The following is a 25,610-nucleotide window of genomic DNA, read 5'->3' on the forward strand; positions in this document are numbered from 1 at the left end:
CTCTGAGTGTTGGAGATTTGTCGGGTGGCTGGAGGTGAGGGGCCCCTCTCTTCCTATTTCCTCTGTGTGAAGCATTTCATCTTGGGAGGGCACAGATGAGCCTGTTGAACATTATCTGTTCCCTGTGTGAGAGGAAGCAGTACTGAATGCTGATATCTTACTGATTGATTTCTCTTTAATGAGTCGTGAAAGTCGTTTTGTGGCCAGGACTTTCCTTTCACCTTCAGATACAATCTTTTGTCTTTCATTCTCTGAAATAGTTTTTAAAACACATTTAGAGGCTTTTTAATAATTTTTAAATTACAGGAAATTAAATTACAGGAAGGACAAAAGACAGTAGTTTTTGGAGCCTGCTGTTGATGCTGTGGCTTCTCCTTATCCTCCAACCCACTCCCACCTGCCCCAACATTTGTGTTGAAATGTGTCAAAATGCCTGTATTTTGTCCCATTAGTTTTCTGTTTTGATCCTGTCCTGGTGAAGTAAGCATCTTCACACTCTGTTTTATAGGAGAGAAAACAGACTGTCAAGTTAAATGACTTGTTCATGGTCACCCAGCTAGTTGATGCCCAGTTCGGGATAAGCATCCAGGATTTCTGATTACTGTGACTCATTAATTTGGTGACACCGGTCCACCCCCAGTCGTCAGGAAAGTCTTGCCACCGTAGCTTGTAGTTTTTGCCATGTCTCCTTGCTCCGTGGCTCCACCCTCTGAAAGCACAAATCAGAAGCTGGGTCCTTAGCTGATGGAGTAGGCGGAAGGACCGTGAAGCACAGGAGGGAGGGCAGGGAGGAAGGTGGCACAAAGCCCAGATTTAGTTTTTCTTCCTCAAAATGGGAGAATTCCTTATTTCTGCCGAGTCAGAAAATGAGCAGAGTCAGCGTCCCTCCCACCTTCCCCCTCCCCCTCCTCAGCCCCCAAATGGGCGTGGCTTCTTGTGGCCAGTGTTTCTCACAAGGCAGTTGTTCAGATTGACTTACGAGGGAGACGGGGTGGCATCTGAGGCAAAGTGCTCTTCATGTAGGGACACCATTTATACCATTTTTTCGTCTGATTGAGCCCTGGTGTGTTAAGTGCGCCACCCTAGGATCTCACCCATGTTTGCAAGTCACCACCCTTGAAAGTATGGAACTTTTTGAAGAGGTAATACAGCATCATGATTAAGGTTAGAGATTCTCTCTGCCCAGGTTTGACTCCTGGCTCTGCCATTTACTAGATTACAACCTTTGAAGAGTTACTTCCCCTGTCTGTGCTTGAGTTCACTCTCTGTTGTAATTGTAGGGGTGTGGATTAAATGCATTAATATGTGTAAAACACTCAAAAGAGAATACGGTGTTATTAAGGAGAGTGATGATCTTTTCATCTAGCCCCCCTTTCTTCTCTCCCTCATATATGCTCAGTGTGGGGGTGTGTACGTGTGTGTATGTTCTTTTTTTTGGCCGCACTGTATGGCATATGGGATCTTAGTTCCCCAACCAGGGATTGAACCTGTGCCCCCTGCATTGGAGGCGCAGAGAGTCAACCACTGGACCACCAGGGACGTCCCTGTGTGTGTGTGTTCTAGAGAGCTTTTTGAGTCTGCATTTCCAGTCAGACTACTGACCCTCTAGGCAGCTGTAACCTCATCCAGGTTTTAGCTGTGAGGTCTGTCTGCATTTGACGTGTGTTTCTAAATGTTGTCATCAATGGGCTCCTTTGTGGAGAGACCTTAGAGAAGGGAAACCAGAGGGTGTGAGCTGTGCACTCCCAGCAGCCATGGTTCCAGCGCCCTACCTGAAGGCCTGAGGGGAGCATGAGGCTGAGCTGAGCCTTTCAGGATGACGATATTGACCAACTGTCTCGGTCTGCGGGGGCTACATCACAAAATACCATAGGCTGGGTGGTTTACATAACAGAAATTACTTTTCTCCTAGTTCTGGAGGCTTGAAGTCCGAGATGAGGACTGGTTGACTTGCCAGCATGGTTGGGTTTTGGCGAGACCTCTCTTTCTGGCTTGTAGAGACTGCTGTCTTGCTGTATCTTCACACAGCCTTTCCTTGGAGTGTGTAGGGGATAGGCCACCTCTTTTACAAGACTATCAGTCCTATCTGAATAGGGCTCTACCCATATGACCTTGGAGAAGGCAATGGCACCCCACTCCGGTACTCTTGCCTGGAAAGTCCCATGGACGGAGGAGACCTGGTGGGCTGCAGTCCATGGGGTCGCTAAGAGTCGGGCACGACTGGGCGACTTCCCTTTTCACTTTCATGCATTGCAAAAGGAAATGGCAACCCACTCCAGTATTCTTGCCTGGAGAATCCCAGGGACAGAGGAGTCTAGTGGGCTGCTGTCTATGGGGTCAAACAGAGTCGGACACAACTGAAGCGACTTAGCAGCAGCAAACACTGGGGGTTAAGGTTTCAACTTACGAATTTTTAGGGGACAGTTCAGTTGATGGCCCCAGCCTTCTTTCCCCGCAGAGTTACCCAGTGAGGAAGATGGGGAAAATCAGCCCCGTGTCCTCTCTGGCCCCGTGTACCATGTTACTTGTAAGGCAGTATTGGATCCTCCCGTACACTGGGGAGGCATAGGGTCTCCATCTCCTTCTTAAGGTTTGGAGTATAATGTGAACGAAGAGTGGAAGACGGTGCTTGCTCTTACCCTTCAAGCTCCGAAATGGTGCCTGTCGAGGGGAGGTCACCAGCTTCCTGATGTGTAATGCCGGCCTGTCTTGCCACCCGTGTTGTTTGTCTAGACTAAGGACAAAAATGAAACATGGTAGAAGCGCTCCTTACCACCCTTCTCTTCACAGGCTCCCGGGAGGTAATGAGCGCTTTTCAGTTCTTTATGTAAAACGCACTAGCGGGCTGCTCTCTGCCACACCCACTCACTCTGGCACCCACTGGTTGGATTATGTGCTTACTAAGAGATGATTTGTCCCCAAAGTCATTTGTACAGTTACACCTGGAATTGTAGTTAAGTAATGTATGTATTTAAATATAAGATAAACTGATGAAATATGATTGCAAACGAAGTGGTTTTCTTTTTTCTCCCTCTGTGAATACTGGTTAAGAGCTGTGCAAAGACTCAGTAAGTCCAAGTCAGTAAAAAAAAAAAAATTACTGTCAAATTAGGTGAGCATTAAAATGGGAGAAAGTCATCCAACTCTTAAAGTTTTATGGAGATTATTCTGTTGACATCTTTGCTCCACCTGAAAGAATTTGGAAATGATAGGCACTGTATGTGGAGCTCTCACTCAAAGAAGGTGGTGAATGAATGCACTTCGTGTTTGTTGCAAAAGTAAAAATTTTAGGTATGTCCTGTTTGCTGTGTTTTGATTCACCTTGTTCCTGATCTGATCACATGGAGAAGGAGGGTTTCTGTTGTGATTCAGGTTAGAGCCTGTTTCGACGATGTGCTTTGGTTTCAATTTAGTGATTTTAGGAAATAGATTGTACTTTGTTTATGGTGTCGTAAAACCAACACTCGTGGGACTTTTTGAAACTGGGGTTTTAAGGCAGAGTAAGGTGGCTCACTCTGGATTTTAGTAGATTCTGTGGTTCCTTTCGTAGGCCCAGAGCCCACTGAGAGAGAACTCATTCCCTTATTTTACAAACGAGGAGACCAGACCTTGAGAGGGGAAGTGTGTCTGTGGTGAGCCGTGAGGGGTGGTAGAGTGCAGGGGGCAGAGCCACAGCAGGTGAGACCCTCCCCGAGCCGCCTCCGTCAGCTCTCTCTCTGGCCCCAGCGCTGGAGCTCTCCACAGCAGGAGCGCTCCTTTGGGTGGGCTTCTCTGATGCCGGTGTTGACCTGTGCTCCCCACTTTGGGACAGGACCAACCTGGAGGCCTTGCAGAAGAAGCTGGAGGAGCTGGAGCTCGATGAACAGCAGCGGAAGCGCCTCGAGGCCTTTCTGACCCAGAAGCAGAAGGTGGGGGAACTGAAGGATGATGACTTTGAGAAGATCAGTGAGCTGGGTGCCGGCAATGGAGGTGTGGTGTTCAAGGTCTCCCACAAGCCGTCCGGACTTGTTATGGCCAGAAAGGTGAGGGCACTTTAAAAAAAAAAAAAAAAAGGACTGAATCAAGCTTGCCTTGGTAGACAGGTAATTGGATTATCTCTTAGAAGACCTGGGGGCCTGGAGACAAGGGTGGAAAGAAAATTGACTTTTCATTCAGTACACTTTTGTGCTGTTTGAAGTTTGAATTCGTGTTATCTGTTAGATTACAGATAAACACACTCATGATGTGTTAGTGTATTTATCCCACTCCCCAGACTGGAAAATAATAGCAAGGAACCCTTTGTTAGCTTTCTGGGTGCTCTGGAAAGAAAGCTGAGATGGTCATTTGCCATTTTTCAAGAGCAGGGGCTGCTTTCATTTACCCAGCCCCAGGGACACACATTGGAGAAGGAAATGGCAACCCACTCCAGTGTTCTTGCCTGGAGAATCCCAGGGACAGCGGAGCCTGGTGGGCTGCGGTCTATGGGGTCACACAGAGTCGGACACGCCTGAAGCAACTTAGCAGGGACACAAAAAACACTGACTTCGTGTTGCTTCTCCGAGCTCCACCCCTGCCATGCTTCCCCTTCGTCTCCCTGCAGTACGGCGTCCTGGCTCCGCACCCTGGCGTGCAGTCCTTGAGCTGGACGTGCCTCCCTGGTGACCCTGAGTCCTCCTCTTTCTGGACAGCAGATTTGGACTCTTCCATGTTTTGCAGCACACCATGTTCATTTCTGTCCACATATTTTTGCTCATGCTGTTCCTTCCATCTTTTCAAACACTTCCCATCTTCAAGGCCCACCTCCTGTCTAGCTTTCACTAGCGCCCACGCTGCTAACCGCTGCTTCCATGTCTTCTGACACTCATTGTCCGTGGCTCTTTTTAGAAGCTCAGCCTTATTCGGTAACCATTTCATGTTTTTGTCACCTGTCTCCTCAGCTGAAACAAGGGACAGCATGGTGGGGCGAAGATAAGGAGGCCCCCCAGGCCTTGGCTAAATCTCAACCACATCAGGCTCCTAAGGTCAAGGGGAAGTCTCCTGGGCAGCTTAGATTGGCAGACCCAGTTCCTCATCCCCTTCTGGTCCTGCAGCCCTTGGGTATCAACCAAGTCTCTAAGGCCACTTCTCCTCATCTCTCAGCTTCCCAGGTCCTTTTGTTCTTGGGAGCAAAAGGGCCCCTCTTCCTCAGTCTTGGCTCCTGGGAGTAGAGGCACAGCTGTCCCTCCCCTGGGTACAGCTCCTCCAGTGCCAACACCTGCCTTGGTTATGTTGGCACTCAGCACTCTAGCTGGCCAGTAACCTGTTTGTTGAAACTTGCCTGTTTCCTCTCTTCCCACCTTTAGGAGCTTAAGCATTTCAGAAAACTTCTGTCTATCCACCCACCCACCCCTCCACCCCTCCATCCATTCATATATGTTTAAAGCTTCTCTTCCTTCCACTTTCTTTCCCCAGCTAATTCACCTGGAGATCAAACCTGCCATCCGGAACCAGATCATAAGGGAGCTGCAGGTTCTCCATGAGTGCAACTCGCCTTATATCGTGGGCTTCTACGGGGCGTTCTACAGCGATGGCGAGATCAGCATCTGCATGGAGCACATGGTGTGTGGCAGCCTGGCAGCCTCTGAAGAGCGGCCTGGAAAGCTGGGGGCTCCAGTCTGACCTTTGCTCTGAGATGTGACCTGACCGATTGCTTCCTTGTTCCTCCCTGGATCCAGATCACTATCTGGGGCATTTAGGAAACCTGACTGTAGAAGTTGGATTAACCAAGAAAATGACAGGCCTCCTTCCTAAGTCCCTGTCTCTTCAGAGAGGTGGCAGCAACCAGGTGTCCCTAGGTTGTACCTGGAGCACATCTCTCAGTTTTCTTGATCCCAAGATTTTGATGTGGGTCAAGCCTGGTTAATGTAGTTTAAACCCATATATTACATGCCATGCTGTGTACTAGGTACATGGTTCAGGGGTTATGAAGATGAGTGAAAGTGGGTGAGTCCCTGCTTTCAGAGAGTTTATAACTTGCTATAAGAGCAGGGTTAGCAAAATTAATACTGATGAACTAATAGCTATTGGGTATATATCATATTAAGCACCACCCTAAGCAAATTAATATTATATTTCTACAAACACCTTATTGAGTTGGGTACATTATCTGCATTTTACAAGTGAGGAAACTGAGGCACAGAGAAATGGAATAACTTAATCAAGGTCAGGCAACTGGTAAGTAGAATTAGTAAAATGTGAACCAAGGCTGGCTTACTCCAGTGTACTTTGTTGAGTTTACTGGATAGGGATTGGGGATCTCTTTCTATCCTTGATGGCCAGAAGTTCAAAGGGAGAGAGGCTGGCTTCAAGGTTGTTAATCTTTTCTGTCCCCAATAGGCAGCATGGCACAGGGCACTTTAGTATCTGAGATGTTGATTCATAATTCCCTTCTTCACAAAAATCCAAGCAGACACTTTGTTCTGTTTGCCATTGTTTCTCCAAAGCCACAGCAGGTGCTCAATAATTATTTGTTTATAGATGTCACTTTCTTGTCGTGTCCTTGGAAAGTTTTTTATCTTTCTGATTCTCCGTTTCCTCATCTGTAAAATGGGCACTATTATACCTGCCTTGTTGTGGTGAGGATTAAAATAAAAGATGTAAGTCTTCTACCACACTATCTGACTCAGAGTACACCTTTTGTAGACTTTAGCTTTTGCTTTATCCTCACTGGAGCTGACAGTTCAGAGACCAAGGCTAACGTGACCGAGTCTCCCTGCTTCATGGGTGCTCTGCTTTCAGTCCCAGCCTTGTGTCCTTCAGCAACTTCTCTGCTTCCTTCCTGATTCTCTAGACCTGTCTTCAGCTCTGTAATGAGAGCCCCAAGGCCTGGTCTTAATAAACTCTAGGAGAACCCTCCCAGGATGTTTGTCCCTTGCCGATGCCCCTGTTAAATTGAACATCTTTTCATTTTAATGATTAAGAAATGCCATTCACCGGGTTTCAGGCATGTGCTGACTGTCTCTGCAGTACCATATGGAACGTAGGTTCTGAAATATGTCTTTGGTGCACCTGAAGGTCCCTGAGAAAGCTCTCATTCTTTCTTGCTTCCGCGAGAGTGAAGCAGTCTTTCTGGGAAGCATGTGAGCGTTTCTGGCTTGGTCTCAACCCAGGCCTGGGGTGCCGATTATTCTCAGCCTGGTGGGGTGGGGAAGGGCAGAGGGGCAGGGCTGCTGCTCGTCCCTGGGGTTTCTTTTGCTCTTTGTGCTGATGATGGTTGGTTTTCCAGCTTTAGCCCAAGAGTTGGATGAAAATGTGTAAATGGCAATGGAGGTCCTTGAAAACTAGAAGGGTGAGAGGGTGGAGGTGATGGTGATCAACTAGTGGTAAAACAGGAAAGGCCTGAGCAACGTTTTTCCCGCTTGGGTCTTGCTAAAATAACAGAGAATGGGTGGCGGCATGGCTCGACACAATGGTAACTAGCTTTCGCATCTTCTGCCACTTGAGTCCTTTTCATGTTATGTGACTTGTTAATCATATCAGCCCTGTCATATGACATGGATTGACCCCCACCCCTACCCCAAGCTGGTAGATGGAGAGAGTAAGGCCTTGAGAGGTTTAGTAATTAGTCTAAGTTTTATAACCAGTAAGTGTCAGAGCTGAACTCTTAACTGATGTCACTAACCAGATCCACCTCCTTTAAATTTCATATTGCCTCCATTACGCTATATAAGTCATGTACCCTCTCAGGATTTTCTCATTTCTGCAGAAAAATGTTTGGACTGGATCTTTTCTAGGGACCCCTCCCCATGCTAACCTTTTGAGTTTCTGTGGTTTTTGGCCCTCATAGCCAGTCAGTTCACTACATTAGTTAATCATTATGGAATCAGCTTCACATGCACTTATTTTAGTGCCTATTAGTACAAAGTGCCACATGAGCTGCTGCAGGGATGGGGACATTGAGAGCAGTGTCATGGTGAGGGTGTTGCTGTGGACATGGGGGCTCTTTGATCACCAGATATGTGTCTCCTCATGTCTACTGTCTTCTGAACCATCAGAAATTCTTTCCTGAGTAACCTCCAACCCCTTTATTAGAGGGTAGCACAAAACTGGAGGTTATTCTTCCTTTAATAGAGGAGCCAGGAGGTGGTTTGTAGGTTTGAGCATGGTTGACCTCCAGGGTGCTTGCTTCAGAGGTTAGGATCAGGCCCTAAACATTGGTAGTCAGTGGCCTCTTCATTTATCCAGATCCGGCTGGAAGCCGTATGTGGCATCTTGCCACATGGCGTTCAGTCTTTCTGTTTGTCTTAAATTAACCTGTGTTGAGACTTCCTCATACTGGAACCCTTCTTTCTTCAGTCTGGATTCAGAGATACTGATCACAGCCTCGTGCTCCTTGCCCACGTTCAGCCTTTCCCTCCCAGAGGACGAGATGACACAGGATGTCACGGGGGTTGGCACCCATTCTCTTAGCCCATTGCTAGTAGCTGCAGGTCGGTTGTTTTCCCCCATGGATTTGGCTCTCTGGGGTGAGTGAGATCTTCTCACTTAAGTCTTCAAAACAAGGTGTCTCTGGAATTACCTGAGGAGGTAATTACCTGGGAAAGGTGAGCCTGGGAAACTGGCCGTCAAAAGCTTTCTGGGGCCAAGCACAGTGTAGGACACCTATTAGGTGATATGTGTTGACCAACTGATGAGGCAGGCCAGGATGGGGGGGCGCGTGGTCAGGCCTGGGGCTCAAGAGAGAGTTAGGGCCTCCTGTTTCTGGGGGTACCTAGGCCCAGCTGAAACTGCTTCAGTACTAGTGGAGAGGCTCAGAGCTGCCAGGGACGGGACCCTGGAAGGAAGCAGTTGTGGCCTGAAGTCTAAGCAGCCATGCCCCAGGGTAGCTGTCTGCTCTCGGCTGGGCACGCTCACCCCTTCCTTGGTCCCTGCACAGGCCTCCTGCAGAAGAGCTCCTGCACCGGCTGCTTTGCCAGGACAGTTTTCTAATGGCTGCCTGCCACTTCTCTTTGGGGATTTCTGCTTTGTCTCAGCTTCCCCATTTGAAAGGTGCTGTCATGTAGAGCTCTGTTCATTAGCCATATCCTACCTTCCCAGGCTCTCTGGCCCTCTCTGTATCACAGTGTTTGCATGATGTTCTTTGTCACTGGCATTTTCCCCCAATGCTTTACTATAAAAAATTTCAGAAGTACAGAAAGTTGCAGGAATTGTGTAATGTGCTGTCTAAACCCACCACCTCAATTCTACCATTAACATCTTCCCGTGTTTGCTTTTATCACACCTGTCCATTTATGTATTGCTCAGATACATAAATTATTGGGATGCACTTTAAATTTGTCATTAGCATGCACTGAGCCCTATCTTCTCAATGCACTTGGCTAGGGCTGACCTTTTCTAGAAAAAAGCTGTGTTTGTACTGCCCAGTCTGGATTTTGAGACTCAAGGGGTACCTGGATGCTGCCTGATCAGAACAGGAATGTTCTTGTCTTTGGGGAAGGAGACTCCTGCTCAGGGGTAGCTGAGCAACCAGAGAGCTGGGAACTCAGGGTTGATGTTTCAAGCTCTCTTTTTTTTTTCCATAAAGCATTTGTCTCTTCTATAGAAAACCTTCACAAAAGCACCACTGACTTAGTTAATAATCGGCTTCTAAAAATAAGCCCAGTTTTCAGCAGCTTTAGTCAGCGAAGGCAGGTCCTTGGCAACTGCAGTAGAATTGAAAGGTTGGGAGGTGAGTCGCAGGCAGCACTGGGTGAGCCTGACTGTGGTTCGTGCCTCTTAAATCCTGCTCCTCCCCTTGCCCATACTGTAACTCTGCTTGTAGTATAGAAGGAGGCTAAAGGGAGGAGAGCCAGCATTTCTTCCTTGTTAACAGAAATGTTTACTATACCAAGGTACTTCACTGGGCTGCCTTCTGACCTGGCAGTGGAACCTGAGAGCGTTTTCTGCCTTGTTTGCATCACAAATTTGGGCAGAGTTGCTCTGTTCCCTAGCTTTAAGTATACAGTCTTCCCTAATAATTAGGCAAAGTCGTTCAAACAAAGGGTCTGAAATCACATTCAGTTGAAAGCAAAATAGAAATAGCCAGAAACTTTCTGCACTGGAGTCCCTGTGCCTGTCAGTAAGGGAAATTGAGAGGTGCTGTGGCCTTTCTTGGAGCCTGCTGATTTGGGTGTGTTTACCTGGGCTGTGGTGCTGGTCTGATTTGGCCACCAGGGGCTTGTGGCATTGTGAAGGCAGCCAGGCTCAAAGGGTGACTCAGGCACCCGCCTGGGTCACAGCCAGGGTAGGGCTCTCCCGAGGGCTCTTGGAAAATGTGTGTTTATGGAGAAGTTCTCTTTGGCTCTAGATTAATAATTCCCATCTCATAGCACAGTTGAATTTTCGGTTGAATTTTGAAATCTTCCCCTGTGCTCCTTGGTTGTCTGACCCATCGTTAGGTAGTTGTGCCTGGGAGTTTGTTGTGATGAGAAGTCTAACGTATTCAGGCTGTTAGTATGCATATGCCTACACGCCTGCACACCTGCACTGTCTTCTTTTTCATTAACATCCATGATCCGTAGCTGATCTATGATAGAAAGTCATTGGTCCAAACTGTCCTTCCTGTAAGCGTAGAATATTAAGTTGATAATCTGTGGTTAGCATTATTTTAGGTAACTTTAAAAAATGATTTTTATTTACTTATTTTTTTATTTTTGGCTGCCCTGGGTCTTCATTGCCAAGCATGGGCTCACTCTAGTTATGGTGTGTGGGCGTCTCATTGCAGCGGCTTCTCTTATTGCAGAGCATAGGCTCTAGGGCATGTGGGCTTTAGTCGCTGGTGTTCAGGCTTAGTTGCCCTGTAGCATGTGGTGTCTTAGTTCCTTGACCAGGGATTGAACCCATGTCCCCTGCATTGGCAGGCAAATTCTTAACCACTTAGACCACCAGGGAAGTCCCTAGGTAACATTTTTCAAGAGCTCTGTATCCCTGAACGAGTCTTACTTGTTTTCTCACTTCCTTTAGAAAGAAAGCAGTGTTGTAACTTCCTAACAAATTTTGCACAAACTGGATGCTCAGTAAGTATCTGTTAATTGATTTATAGGTTTAATTCTCCACTTTCATAAATGAGGTCAGTTTTTTTTTTTACTTTTAAAAGGTAAAACATTTATTTATTGTAGAAAATTTGTAAGTCATAGAAAAGCATAGAGAAGAAACTATTGCACGACAGAAATCCCTGATCTTACTATATAGACTGGAGCATTTTGGTAACATTTTTGATACTCTGATTTTGTGTGAGTATATGCACACTTTAGTTTTATAAAAATGAGATTATGCTGTGTCCTCCTTTTGTTTATTACGTCATGCATTGCTCTCCAACCTTCTGTTTCTTGGCTGCATCATAGAGACTGGGTGGTGTTGGAAGCGGGATCTCTGTGAGAATGTCTCTCTACTTATCCTACCCAGATCTCGCCCTCCTCAAAGGCTCAGGTTCCGTGTCCCCTTGTTGTGAACGCTTCTGCTGGCCGCTTTGTCCAGGGATCGCTCCCTCTGAATACCTGTAGTGATGTCTTTTCTCTTCATTTAACTGTTTGTTCCCTGCCCTGTTCCAGAGGAGGATTCACGGTGCCTCACAACTTTATGATGTGTTCTGTCTTCCCAACCAGAGGGTGTTATTTCCTGTCCTTATAGTTTCTTCATTTGTAGTTCCTCACATATCCCTCTGCCTTATGCAGAGGTGATTAACAGGTGATAGTTGATGATGGTAGCTGCCCAGGGTAGACAGGATACTTTAGAAAATCAGTCTGAGTTTGTAGGAATCATCTCTGCTTCTGGGGTAATTTTATATTGTGACTGATAATTGGCTGCATCCCAGGAGTACTAAGCAATTTAGTGTTTCTCTGCTTATGATCTCGTTGAAATGCCCTGTTCTTGGGAGTCCCCTGGTGATCCAGTGGTTAGAATTCCACTCCTCCACCGTATTCTTTTCTCCCCTTGCTCCTCTCCTTTTGCAGGTATGGAAATCATACTCATTCCTTGAGTAAGATTTCAGCTCAAATGCTATCTTCTGAGTGAAGTCAGAATTCTCCCTTCTTCTCTGGGTGTGTGCAGCACTTTTACTATATACATTTATTCTGTTTCATTGTGTTTTGTGGAGTGGTATATTCTCCTACTAGTTTATAAATTTATTGAGGACAAAAGCTTGGTCTTTTTTGTATCTTTATCCCCCACAGAACCTCAAACAGTGCATGGTGCTTTGTAGGATTTGTGGAATGAATAATTACTTTCTATGGTATTTTTCTTTGGATTTTGTGAAGTATAATTCGTTAGGATAATACCAAATGCAAGTTGTGACTTACATAATGGTGACAGAATGGCAAACATTTATTGAGAACTTACTGTGGGCTAAATACTATTCCAAGGGCTTTGGATGTATGAGCCTGTTTAATGCTTACAGTAGCTCTGTGAGTATTACAGTAGCCTTATTTAATTATTGTCATTCCCACTGTACAAGTTGAGTAACTTAGTCAGTGTCCACTAGATAGTAAGTGCGAGTTGGGAATGCAGATTCAGATAGTGTGCCTCTAGAGCACTCCTAGGCTCTACTCTGTCAGTTCAGCAGAGTGAACCGCTGAATTAGTAATTTATGGGATGGTTATTCATAGGATTTGAGTTATTAATCATTTGCTAGATCCCACAATGTTTCACATTCATATCTTACTTGATATCTGGAGCACACCAGAGGGTACCCTTCTAGGAAGATCTGTCATGTGTGAGATTGATTTTGGTCCTGAAGTTTAATTCTTGAAAGAGTAGTGAGAAACACTGCACTAAACAGGCTCTGGTATTCTTGTTCTTAGGATGGGGGTTCCTTGGATCAAGTTCTGAAGAAAGCTGGAAGAATTCCTGAACAAATTTTAGGAAAAGTTAGCATTGCTGTGAGTATATTGAGAAGCTTTTCTTCCAACTTCTCTCATTGATAAATAGGAAGGGGACAAGGAGGAAGGTGGGAAGTTGACAAAGGGAGGTTTTCTAAGAAAAGTTAGGTTTTTCACTAGAATTTTCTCTTATCTGGATTCTAGATACAATATCCTCTCCCTTTCACTAAAACTAGCAAAGTAACTTTCTGTATGTTAAAATCTATCTTGAAAAATAGGACAGGGAATCCAAAAGAATTCTCATTTTTGGCATCAGAAAGCTTCTATTTAGATTGCAGATTAAAAAAATGAATTCAGGCAAAGTGTTTTTTAAAATGTAAGTTGTCTAAACTTGCAATTACCAATTTTGCTTAAAAATCATATGCTATATACCATGTAAAAAGATGGTTTCTTAATAAGACAGATGAAAAAAATCAAAAGAGAGAAGAAAAATAAGGGAAGAAGGCAAATTTGTGTTGTTAGAAGAAGTATTTTCTAGATAATTTTAAAATAGGTTGAATATTTTCTAAACACCACGATTTCAGTTTCCCTCTTTTTACATTTCCTCTCACCTAGGTAATAAAAGGCCTGACATACCTGAGGGAGAAGCACAAGATTATGCACAGAGGTAAGAAATTATTTGCTAGTTGTGATGTTTTGGATTTTAGCTGAAATCTAAAAGTTGTTGCATCCTCTTTTATGTTTTATTTTAGTATAAAAGGCATTTGCTGGTATTTTTTATTTTTACTACGACTCTTTGTTTAGTTTGTTGTCTGCAGAAGTAAGAACCACCCTCGTTTTGCTTTGTGGTATGCCTGAATATTATGCCAGTATACATATGCCAGCGTATTAAAAAGCAGAGACATTAATTTGCCAACAAAAAGTCCGTCTAGTCAAAGCTATGGTTTTTCCAGTAGTCATGTTTGGATGTGAGAGTTGAACTATAAAGAAAGCTGAGTGCCGAAAAATTGATGCTTTTGAACTGTGGTGTGGGAGAAGACTCTTGAGAGTCTCTTGGACTGCAAGGAGATCCAACCAGTCCATCCTAAAGGAGGTCAGTCCTGAATATTAATTGAAAGGACTGATGCTGAAACTGAAACTCCAGTACTTTGGCCACCTGATGTTAAGAATGGATTCATTTGAAAAGACCCGTTGTTGGGAAAGATTGAAGGCGGGAGAAGGGGATGACAGAGGATGAGATGGTTGGATGGCATCACTGACTCCAGGGACATGAGTTTGAGTAAGCTCCGGGTGTTGGTGATGGACAGAGAGGCCTGGTGTGCTGCAGTTCATGGGGTTGCAAAGAGTCGGACACGACTGAGTGACTGAACTGAACTGTTGCCTGTTACCTGAGACTGTGAAAGACATAGTCACCCAGTACGCACAGACCAGATCCCCAGCTGGAACTTAGTTACCCAGCCCTCAGTGTCCTTGGCTGCCCACTGGACTAGACTGTGCATAGGCCCAAAGCCATGACTGACTGGGTATGAGTTTGACTCTAAAGAAACTCTGGGTTTTATAAAAGTATACATACACTTACCATATAACCGTACCATTCTTAGGTATTCAAGATAAACGAAAACATGTAGATAGACTCATATGCAGATATTTAAAGCAGCTATATTCATAGTAGAAATAACTAAAATATTCTTCAGCAGGCTAAGAGATAAGCAAATTACGGTATATCCATACAATAGAATGTTATTCAGCAATAAAAAGAACAGACTTGACACACATAGTTTTTAAAAATTAATTTATATATGGCTGCTCTAGGTCTTCATTGCTGTTGGGGACTTTCTTCAGTTATGGGGAGCAGGGGCTGCTCTTCGTTGCTGTGCATGGCCTCTCACTATGGTGGCCTCTCTTGCAGAGGAGCACAGGCTCTAGGCATGTGGGCGCAGGAGGTGTGGCACACAGGCTCAGCGGCCCTGAGGAATGTGGGCTCCTCCCAGACCAGGGTCAAACGCATGTCCCCTGCACTGGCAGGCGGGTTCTTACCTTGCATCTTGTCTTATTCTTATTTCACTGTACCACCAGAGAAATCTGACACATGTAGTTTTTTTTTTTTTTTTAAACTTTACATAATTGTATTAGTTTTGCCAAATATTAAAATGAATCCGCCACAGGTATACATGTGTTCCCCATCCTGAACCCTCCTCCCTCCTCCCTCCCAATATACACATGTAGTTTTGATGACCATCAAAAACACTTAATGTTAGATGGAAGAAGCCTGACACAAAATAGTATAGACTATTTCCATGTATGTAAAATTATAGAGAAAACACAGATCTTTAGGGACTGAAAGTAGATTGGTGGTTGCCTGAGGGCTTTCGGAGAGATTAACATCAGTGAGGCCTTAGGAAACTCTCTAGGGGTGTTGAAGTATTATATCTAGATTGTGGTGGTAGATATGTGGGTATATGCATTTATCAAAAGTTAAACTTTCTGATAAAGTGGTTGCATTTTATAGTATGTGTGTGTGTGCTAAGTCGATTCAGTTGTGTCTGACACTGCGATTCTGTGGACTGTAGCTTGCCTGGTTTCTTTGTCCATGGGATTCTCCAGGCAAGAATACTAGAGTGGGTTGCCGTTTCCTCCTCCAGGGGATCTTCTGTCAAACCCACATCTCTTCCGTCTCCTGCATTGGCAGGAGAGTTCCTTACCACTAGCGCCACCTGGGAAACACTTAATAGTATATAAAGCCCTTTATGTCTTAATGAAGTTTATTTTTTAAAAAAAAAGATGAAGAAGCCAGAGGAAAGACAAATGGAAAACATAGTTCTCTGGTCATGTCCCTTTAGCTACAATGTGCCTTAGCACAGGTCTAGGAGGGGATGGCAGAGGAAGAGAGGAGTGGACTGGTGGGATTTACTGCCCAGCTTACGAATCATTCTGTATTCCCAGTGTTAGTCACTCAGTCGAATCTGACTCTTAGTGACCCCATGGACTGTAGCCTTTTGGCTCCTCTGTCCATGGAATTCTCCAGGCAAGAATACTGGAGTGGGTTGCCATTTCCTTCAGGGGATCTTCCTGACCCAGGGATTGAAACTGGGTCTCCTGCATTGCAGGCAGATTCTTTTACCATCTGAGCCACTAGGGAAGCTCTATGTACTGTGCTGCTGCTGTTGCTGAGTCGCTTCAGTTGTGTCCAACTCTGTGCAACCCCATAGATGGCAGCCCACCAGACTCCCCTGTCCCTGGGATTCTCCAGGCAAGAACACTGGAGTGGGTTGCCATTTCCTTCTCCAATGCATGAAAGTGAAAAATGAAAGTGAAGTCGCTCAGTCATGTCCAACTCTTTGCGACCCCATGGACTGCAGCCTACCAGCCTCCTCCATCCATGGGATTTTCCAGGCAAGAGTACTGGAGTGGGGTACCATTGCCTTCTCCAGTATGTACTATAATACATTCTAAATTTTAGAATAAGTGTTTTTTTTTTTAATTAAAAATTTAAAATGTACAATATATATAACATAAAATTGATCATTTTTACCATCTCACAATGTACAGTTCAAGTAGAATAAAAAAAGAAATAAAATGTACAGTTCAGTGATATTAAGTACATTCACATTGTTATGCAACCACCACCGTCAGTATTCTTAAGATGTCAGATTTGCTTTACTGGATCTGTAGTTTCAAACACATCCCATTAAAAATCCCAGTAGCCTTTGTAGAGTTGATAAATTGTATCTAAAATTTAAATGTAAATGCAAAGGACCTAGAATAGCCAAAACAACCTTAAAAAGGTAAAACATAGTTGGGAGACTAAGACTACTGGACTTTAAGGTTTATTATAAAGCTACAGTAGTCAGTAGAGTGTTTGTATTGGTGTGAAGCTAAGCATAATAGATCAAATAGAACAGAATGAAGAGTTCAGAAACAGATGCACACATACATAGTCAGTTGAGTTTTGACAAAGTAGTTCAATAGAGGAAGAAGAATTTTTCAACAAATGATGCTGAACAATTGGATATCCATATGCACAAAAATGAACATCTATCATTTCCTCACACCATATACAATAATTAGCTCTCAGTGGATCATAGGTCTAACTGTATGGGTTAAAAGTCTAAAACTTCTAAAAGAAGACACAGAAGACTATTTTAGTGACCTCTGTTTTAGCAGAGAGTTTTAAAATGGGACACAGGGGCTTCCCTGGTTGTCCAGTGGTTGAGAGTCTGTCTACCAATGCAGGGGACACGAGTTCAATCCCTGATCTGGGAAGAGCCCACATGCCACTGGGAAACTAAGCCATGCCCCACAACTACTGAGCCTTCGTGCTGCAAGTACTGAAGCCCACGCACCCAGGGCCTGTGCTCCGGAACAAGAGAAGCCGCCACAACGAGAAGCCCGAGAACCCCAACAAAAAGTAACCTGTGCTCATCGAAATTAGAGAAAGCCCATACACAGCAACGAAGACCCAGTGCAGCCAAAAATGAATGAACGAATAAACAAATTTTAAAAGAGAAAATGGGACACAGAAAGCACCAACTGTAAGGCAAAAATCAATAAATTGTGCTTCATCTAAATTAATAACATTTGATTTTCAAAAGATGCTGTGACAAAAATGAAAAGGCAGGCCACAGACTAAGAGAAAATATGGGCAAAATATATATCCATCAAAGGACTTTATTGAGAATATTTAAAGACCTCTTAAAACCTAATAAAAAGATAAACAATGCAATTTAAAAAAGGTGGGTAGGGTCTTCCTTGGTGTTCCAGCGGCTAAGACTCTGCAGTCTCAATGCAAACTCCCAGGTTTGATCCCTGGTCAGGAAACTAGATCCCACATGTCACATCTAAGACCTGGCACAGCCAAATAAGTAAATAAAATAAGTGTTTTAAAAATGGGTAAAAGATTTGAAGAGTCACTTTACAAAAGAAGATATATGAATGGCAAATAAGCAAATGAGAAGATATTTAACATCATTAGTCATGAAGGAAATGTAAGTTACAGCCACAATGAGTTACTGCTACACACCGACTAGAATGTCTGTAGAGACTATGTTATTCAGGATGTGGAGCAATTGAAACTCTCAGTCACTGCTGATAGGAATCTGAAATGGTGCAGTTTATCAGTGTTTTAAAGTATGAAGCATGTATCTATGATATATTCAATGAATTCATTCCTAGAATTTTCCCTAAAGAAAAAAAGAAAGCATAGGTTCAATAAGGCCCTTCTATCTGGATGCTCATAATAGTTTTATTTGTAATAGCCAAAAGTAGAGACAACCTAAATGTCCATCAGCAGTTGAACGCATAAACAGATTGTGGTATATCCATACAATAGTATACTGCTTAGCAATAAGAAGAATAAAGCATAGAAAAGTTCAGCAGTATGGAAGAATCTTAAAAGAGTATGCTAAGTGAAAGTCAGACAAAAAAGAGCTTTGTTACATGCTGTGTGAATCTATTACATAATTCTAGAAATTGCAGACTAATCCGTAGCAACAAAATACGCATCAGTGCTTGCCTGGTGAATGAAGGAAGGGGTGGAAGGGAAGAATTACAAAGGAGTGTGAGAAAATTGGGGGGAGGGTAAGAGATGTGTTTATAATCATGATTGTGGGCATGGTCATATATATACTCATCAAGTGATACACTTTAACTATCAATATATGGAGTTTATTGTATGAAAATTATATACCAATTGGGACTTCCCTTTTGGTCCAGTGGCTAAAACTTCATGCTCCCAATGCAGGGGGCCCAGGTTTGATCCCAAGTCAGGTAACTAGATCCCACATGCCACAACTGAAGATCCTGCATGCCACAACTAAATAAGTAATTTTTGTTTTAAAAAAGGGTAAAATTATATATCGGTAAAGCTGTAAAACAAACAAAAAATAGTCAAGTTGCTGAAAACTATCTCTTTATCAAGAGAGATATAAAGAGGGATTCTTAAACACAGCCAGGGAAAGGGACAATTACTTTGGAAACAGTTTGCTAGTTTTTAAAAAAAAAAATTAAACCATTTACTCCATTTCTCAGTATTGACCTAAGAAAAATGAAAACGTTTGTTTGCACAGAGACTTGGGCACACATGTTCATAAGCATCTTTATTAATGATAGTACCAAGCTAAACAACCAAAATATTTATCACCAGATGAGCAAGTAAACAAATTCTGACATATTCAAACAACGGAAGACAGCTCAACAATAAAAGCGAGCAAATTGCTGATACACGCAACTTGGACAAATCTCAAAAACATCATGATGAGTGAAAGGAGCCTTATAGAAGAGCCCATCCTGCATGGTTCTACTAGAACATCAGAATTAATCCGTAGTAACACAGGTTGCCTGAGGGTCTAAGGGGCTAGAGTGAGGGTGAACTTCAAAGGGGCATGAGAGACAGTGAAGCTGGGCCAGGAACCCACATCTTCTGTTTTTAATACAGTCCTAAGTCTAGTCCTGGTGTTCTCTGTCATGTGGCTTCTCTGTGCCATGCTCTGCATTGTTGGAGGAACACTCACTTTATTTCCCTTCTGAAGAGAGGAAGGTTTCAGCTTGTTCCTGGAATAATCAGCTTGCTTTCCCCTTCCTCCTGGTGCTGCCCTCACTTTCCCAGCAATTTCTTTTCTGGCTCCACCATTTATTGCTTTTTGGCATAAAGAGCTGCTTTGTGAGCCAGGCGGGATTCCGGACAGATGTCTTCATGGAGAGCTCACTCCTTGCCCAGCCGACGAGGAGGAGTCACTAGAAGGACTTCTGCTCTGGTGAGCAGAGTGTGTATGCAGGCAGCCGGGCCTGGCCGCTCTGCATTTCAGACTCGTGTTGTTTGTGGGTCTTGTCCAGAAAGAATCCTGAAAGAATTCACTGTAAGGCCAACCTGGAAATGGACCTCCTCTTGCACAACTTGATTCCTTATCAGGAAGCACGATGAGTGGACGATTCCTGGAAGCTGAATTAGAGTGAGAATGAGAGCGTCTCTCTGCCTCTGTCTTTAGGCTTTCTCACTGCTAGTAAGTTCAGTAAGTTCCTCTTCTGCTTTACATGTATTCTTTTGCACTGAAATTTAAGCTCCGTTTCTTCTCATTCTGTCCTTGAGGAAAAATGGGGAAGATTAAAAAGGCTTTTTGTTTGCCTCACATTTAAAAAAAATTCTTTACTTTTTTTTTTTTTTTAAATCTCTGGTGTAATTTTTTTTCTTTTTAAGAAGAATGTTGGCTTTACCACTAGTGTACCGGGGAGGCCCCAGAAAAGTGTAGATAGGCCTTCAAAAACCTGAACCCCAGACTGTGTTGGGGCTGGGACCAGGAAGGACTGCTCTGGTCTGGGAGCCTGGGTCACTCAGGCAGAAAAGCAGCAGCCTGAGTCCACGGCTCCCACAGGGTGCCTGCTGCTGGGCCAGTTGGCCCTTCTTAGCCTCACTGGGGGTGCGCTGCCGGCTCAGTCACCCCCCAGAGGGGTCCGCCGTCACTGCCTCTGACGCACACGCTGCCACAACTGTCAGGCAGGCATCAAGCGGCCCTCCCTACTGAATGTGGGATACAGGCTGGCACATCCATGTGCAGGATTTTTTTTTGGGGGGGGGGGCACGCCACACAGCATGTGGGATCTTAGTTCCCTGCCCAGGGATTGAACCCTCTCCCTGGGCAGTGAAAGCACAGAGAGAGCATTAAGCCCTGGGCCGCCAGAGAAGCCCCCAACATTGTTAGGTTGAAGGTGATTTCTAGGTGTGCCTTGCTCTAAGTAAAAACTACGGTACAAAAGTAACTTACAGCACAAGTTGTTCTGGGGGCACTTTTGCTTTTTAAAACATTGGCTGGAAGATTTGTCAAATATAATTTCTCACAGAATCTTCAGGAAGGCAAGCAAAAATTTTATCACTTTGATTCAGACTTCTTTTTTAGGGGGTGGGAATATGCCGGTGATACAAACTTAGGCATACCTGCACTTCCAAATTACTTTTTAAGTGAGAGGAAGTATAGTAATGGTGTTTGGGTGAACAACTGTTTTCACCTACTGCTGAGGCCCTGTTTTTGCAGCTAGGTCGCGACCTCTTGAAAGTTTCAGTTTTCTTTCTCGGAGTGGGTGTATGTGTCCTGGACCTAGTGAGCTGCACTGCCTTGGGTGTGCCTGGGGCTGGCTTTCCTGTGTTTCTGGATGGGAACCTAGATATCAGCAGATGCTCACCCTCATTCCTGAAGTTCTTGGTCTCTGCTATCGTGGAACGGGACTTCTTAGGTAGGACAAGTACAACCAATACTCCCCAAGTCTGAAGTCCTGGCCAGCTGTCTGGATTTCATCCACAGTGACGTGGCCCACTGTGATTTGTCTGCGTGTTGGGCAGACATTGTATTCTGTTTGCCTGAGTGTTCAAAGGGAGCAGGAGTCTGTGTGGTTCGGCCTGGTGTGTGTGGTTTATGGGTGGTTAATGAGGAGGTGGGGATTAGATCTGTGGTTCCTCTGGGAGTGTACCTTTTCTCTGAACTCTTTGGGTGACAGTCTTGTGTCGGTGCATGCACGTATTCCTCCATGTTTACTTGCCCCTGTAGGCACTTCCAAGAAGAGCAATTTGTATTGTAAAATATTCATTGGACACCTACCAAGTGCAAGGGACTGGGTGAACCGCTGAGGAGGGCAGAAGATGGCTTGTAAGTGACTCGTGTCCTCTGGGGGCTTAGTGTCTGACGGGGAAGAGTCATGTCTGTGAGTGCTCCCAGTGGGCGGCGGAACACAGCCAGCGCCGTTGCTTTGTGCGTGGATCACCCCACCACCAACTGTCAAATAGAATCTGATGTGATGTAATTAGTCGGGATTCTTTGACAGTATTAGAAACCTAACTCAAGATTATTTGATCAAAAGAGGGAACTTATTGGCTGGAGTTACCAGGAGGTCCGAAGGCAGGGATGGGTGTGGAGTTGAAATGATAGTCTCAGGACTTTGGTTGCCGCTTGGCTTGACTTCTCCTTCTGTGCCTGGGCTTCCTTTTCAGTCAGGTTCTCAGCCCTGGGGCCACAGGGACCTCACTAGCCCAACACTTCTGGTCCTTAGTGCTCCATGTCCCTGAGGAAGCTCTGCCTCATTCAAGCACTGACCTCAGCATCTAGGTCAGCGCTTGAATCATTGGTCGGCTCTGCCTGGAGAGCCCCTCGAGTCCTGGGCCACTTCTTATGTCCAGGAGACTAGCTTATGAACGTGTCTTGGGGCAGGATAGATGGGGCCTCTTCATTGGCACCCCAGCAGGAACACACACTGTTGTGGGGGAATATATCCCAAATGAAAAAGAGGAGTTCTGTAACTAGAAGATGGGAGGAACAGATTCTGAAAGCAAAAAAGGGTGAAAAGAGTTGTTCCACTGTAAATAATATTAAGCATTGGGTCAGCAAGACAGAAAACTGCTAACACAGGATCAAAACAATAATTAAGCATTGAAGGCAGGGGTGGGCAGATTGGCAGCTCGCAGCCTGCTGCCTGTTTTTGTATGGCCTGCAAACTAAGATTTGTTTTTCAGAATTTTGTGACATGTGATCATTGTGTGAAATTCAAATTTCAGTGTCCATGAAGACATTTTACTGGAACACAGCCCAGCTTACGTGTTGTCTGTGGCTGCTTTTGTACTGTAATGGCAGAGCTGAATAGTTGCTTGTGAAAGAGATTGTGTGGCCCTCAAAGCCTTAAAATATTTGCTCTCTGGTCCTTTGACAGTAAAAGCTTCCTGACCACTGAGTTAAGGGAAAGAGGAATTCCTCAGCTGAGGAAGCTTTAGAATTGAAGCACGGAAGTCAGCTGTAAGATGATTAAGTTCTTCACTGAAAACAGGGTGTATGGCTTGGGGAGGAGACCCTAGCGCTCTGAGAGGGGTTAGTTAACTCCACTGGTTTCTGTGTAGCCTTTCTACTTACGGTGGCAGGAAGTCAGAGATCCAGTTCATCCGAAGCTGACCCAAGTGGTTAGCCTATGAGTTAAGGGGTGTGTGTGTGGGATGGGGGGCTCAGGGCTCGCATACAGCTGTGTTTCATGCTATTGAAAGCAGTGACTTGCATCACCAGCCCATCAAGCTGCTTAGCCCTCTCTCATTGTCAAGATCTTGTTCTGATTAAGACCCTGAAGAAAGATTATAGGATTTAGACCAATGCAGAGTTCATACTGTGGAGCCCGTGAATAATGTCTGCTTTGGAGTTGCTGGCCAGTGAAGATCAATAGATGCTGATAACAGAGTTAAATTAAGCCTCAGCTGGGTTTTCTTTTCCTTCTGTCAGATGGAGCAGCATGTAACCTGCCTGATCTTTATACCCAGTAGCTGGGGCTTAGATTTTTGAGGGAACGCCCAGCCAGATTGTGATTAGAGTCAGCTGTGAGGTTCTCTGCAGAGCATTAGAGTCGCTTATACCTTGGGGCCCTCCTGCTCAGAGTACCTTCCCAGAGAGTTCCTTATTGCCCAGGATAAAGCATTCTGTGAAAACAGGGAGCTCTCGAGTCAGGATGAGATTTCAGCATTCTACAGAGACTGAGAGTGGTTTTGGATCCTAGCCCTGGGGATAGCAGAGAGTCTTCAAGTTACCTCAAGGGACCCCAGCAGCAGCCTCAGAGGAACAGGGTTCTCACAGCCATCAGGATTTCAACCTCTGAAGTCCTCCTCTTACTCCAGTCAGACTTGCTGTTGGCACCGACAATCAAGATTTTAAGTGGCCCAAGTTTGTTGTTGTACAAGCTGTTGGTGGCAGATTCACATATAACGGGTTTCTGAGTGGCTGCTTCTGTGACCCCTGCAAGGCACTGTCATCCCTGCCAGAGTTTTCCTGGCGTCTTGCCAGGCTTCCCTGAGGCCTGTGAGGGTGGCCCTGCAGCTGCGCACAGCGCTATGTCCTGAGCACAGTCCCCGCCCGTGTGTGGCAGGGGGATGCCAGCAGAGCCTCAACCCGTGGGCGGCTCATGGTGTCCGGGGGGCACCCTGGCTGCACCTCAGCTTCCTCTGCCCGCCAGGCTCGTCTCCCGCCAGGTGGCGACAGCCTCAAGGGGGCAGTTAGCTTACAGGAGAACCAATCCCTTTGGACTGTGTCTGGACCCCCCCACCTTGCAGATGGAAAGAAACACAGTGGCTGATTAGTAGCTGGAATCCAGCATGTGGTCTCTGGTTCGAAATGTGAGTCACGTTCTCTAGAATTACCTCAGTGCTAGACCCACAGCGATGGATTATGTCTCCAGACGAGTTTGTTTCTTAGCATCTCAAGTGAGGCAGATGGGCCGTTGGAGGAGGAAAGTGCTTCCTCAGATCCCTTTAGGGAAGCATCGTGGAGGAGGTGGTATTTGGGCTGAGCTTGGAAACATGGGGAGAAGTTACGCAGGTTGCAGTGTTAGCACGAGGGATTCTAGGTAGGGAAACACATGAATCACGATGACACAGCGGCCAGGAAACACAGATAATGTCCTTGCAGGAAACAGCAAGTCATTTAGAATATTTAGAATGAAGGATTCCTGGTGGTAAGTGGTGGGAGTTAAGTGAGAATTAGTTGAAGCAGTTGAGGAGGGTCGTCCCCGCTGTGTGCAGGGACTGGATTTTTATCCTGGGCAGTGGGGAGCTGAGGGGTGCTCCTGCACAGGGAAGGGAGGCAAGCTGTCCTTGGAGGAAGAGGCCTCTGGCTGCTGCAGCTCAGGTGACAGGGAGGGGAGCGAGGTCAGCGAGGAGGCTGCCACCATGGTTCTAGAAGAAGGTGGGTCTGAGTCACAGTAGTCATTGAGTGAAGGGCGAGGAGGACACAGGCTGGGAGAGATGACCCTGGAAAGCCTCTGAGAGCAGAGGCTGGGTGTGGGAGGAGGGGGGTGGGGTGGGCACAGGAAGGAAGCCCCTAGCTTTGCCCCTGGGCGCTCCCTAAGGCGGGGGGTGGAGGGGACCCCGAGGCTGGGCCTGTTCCCTTTAGGAAAAACCAGGCTGAGAGGCGATCCCCGCAGAGCTGTGTCCTGCTCCTTCTCATGATAAAGCCCTGTTTCTAGGGACGTCAGGGCCAGGGCACTGCTGCTCTCCTCAGGTGCAGATGGCTTCCTGAGGAGTCTGTGGGCCCAGGAGAGCTGGTCTACCTTGCAAGTTTAGTGACCAAAGAAGGGGTAGCTTTTATTAACCAGTACCTTAGCAAGGTGGAAGCCACTTTGCTCACAGTGCCCAGCGCTGCAGTGACAGTGGAAAATCCAGTGGAGAATCTCACCTAGAGGGCGGGAACCAATATTAGGCTTAACAGCACCAGATTCATTAGAAACAGAGTGGTCTTTTCTTTTTCCACCAAGAAAAAGTCTTGGTTGAAACAAGGCTGGCAATGAGTAGATAATTGTTGATGCTGATGTTGGTACATGTTTATACTCCACTTTTGTGAATGTTTGGATTTTTAAGAGGGAAAAATGGAAAGAAGGAGGCAAAAGTACTGCTGTGACAAGTGGCATACATGATAAGAGCTTCCGGGAGAAGGCAGCCTTGTGGGTGTGCAGTGGTCAGGTGAGGCTTCCCAGGGCAGGTGGGAGCCTCTCGGAGGATTTTTTTTTTTTTTACACGTAACAGAAACTGGGCTTCCCTGGTGGTCCAGTGGTTGAGAATCTGCCTGTAAGTGTATGTTACACGGGTTCAGTCCCTGGTCTAGGAGGATCCCATGTGCTGTGGAGCAGCTGGGCCTGTGCTCTAGAGCCTGGGTGCCACAGCTCTGAAGGCCATGCGCTCTAGAGCGTGTGCTCTGCAGCAGGAGAAGCCACCACAGTGTGAAACTGATGCAGTGCACCCTGCTCGCCACAACTAGAGAAAGCCCGTGCACAGCAGCGAAGACCCAGCACGGC

General features: G+C 45.5%; 2 protein-coding genes across 6 annotated transcripts in view; one reads left to right on the forward strand and one right to left on the reverse strand.

Annotated features, from left to right (window-relative positions):
- The window catches only part of MAP2K1 (mitogen-activated protein kinase kinase 1), a 75,075-nt gene that overhangs the window by 32,986 nt on the left and 16,479 nt on the right, over window positions 1-25,610 (forward strand). For both annotated transcript variants that reach the window (XM_061430146.1, XM_061430147.1), the window contains exons 2-5: window positions 3,812-4,022; window positions 5,431-5,577; window positions 12,795-12,872; window positions 13,428-13,479. In XM_061430146.1, coding sequence (XP_061286130.1) covers window positions 3,812-4,022; window positions 5,431-5,577; window positions 12,795-12,872; window positions 13,428-13,479 — 488 coding nt within the window. The remainder of the gene's footprint in view (window positions 1-3,811; window positions 4,023-5,430; window positions 5,578-12,794; window positions 12,873-13,427; window positions 13,480-25,610) is intronic.
- SNAPC5 (small nuclear RNA activating complex polypeptide 5) overlaps window positions 18,893-25,610 on the reverse strand; it is a 29,398-nt gene continuing 22,680 nt past the window's right edge. The window contains exons 4-7 of one of the 4 annotated variants that reach the window (XM_061430152.1): window positions 23,962-24,994; window positions 23,356-23,505; window positions 21,398-22,115; window positions 18,893-19,890 (exon numbers count right to left, since the gene is read on the reverse strand). The gene's annotated coding sequence lies outside the window, so the exon portion shown is untranslated. The remainder of the gene's footprint in view (window positions 19,891-21,397; window positions 22,116-23,355; window positions 23,506-23,961; window positions 24,995-25,610) is intronic. The other 3 variants (XM_061430151.1, XM_061430150.1, XM_061430149.1) reach the window with 3 other exon arrangements.

The sequence above is a fragment of the Bos javanicus genome, chromosome 10 (assembly GCF_032452875.1).
Source record: "Bos javanicus breed banteng chromosome 10, ARS-OSU_banteng_1.0, whole genome shotgun sequence".
In the NCBI taxonomy this organism is placed as follows: Eukaryota; Metazoa; Chordata; class Mammalia; order Artiodactyla; family Bovidae; genus Bos; species Bos javanicus.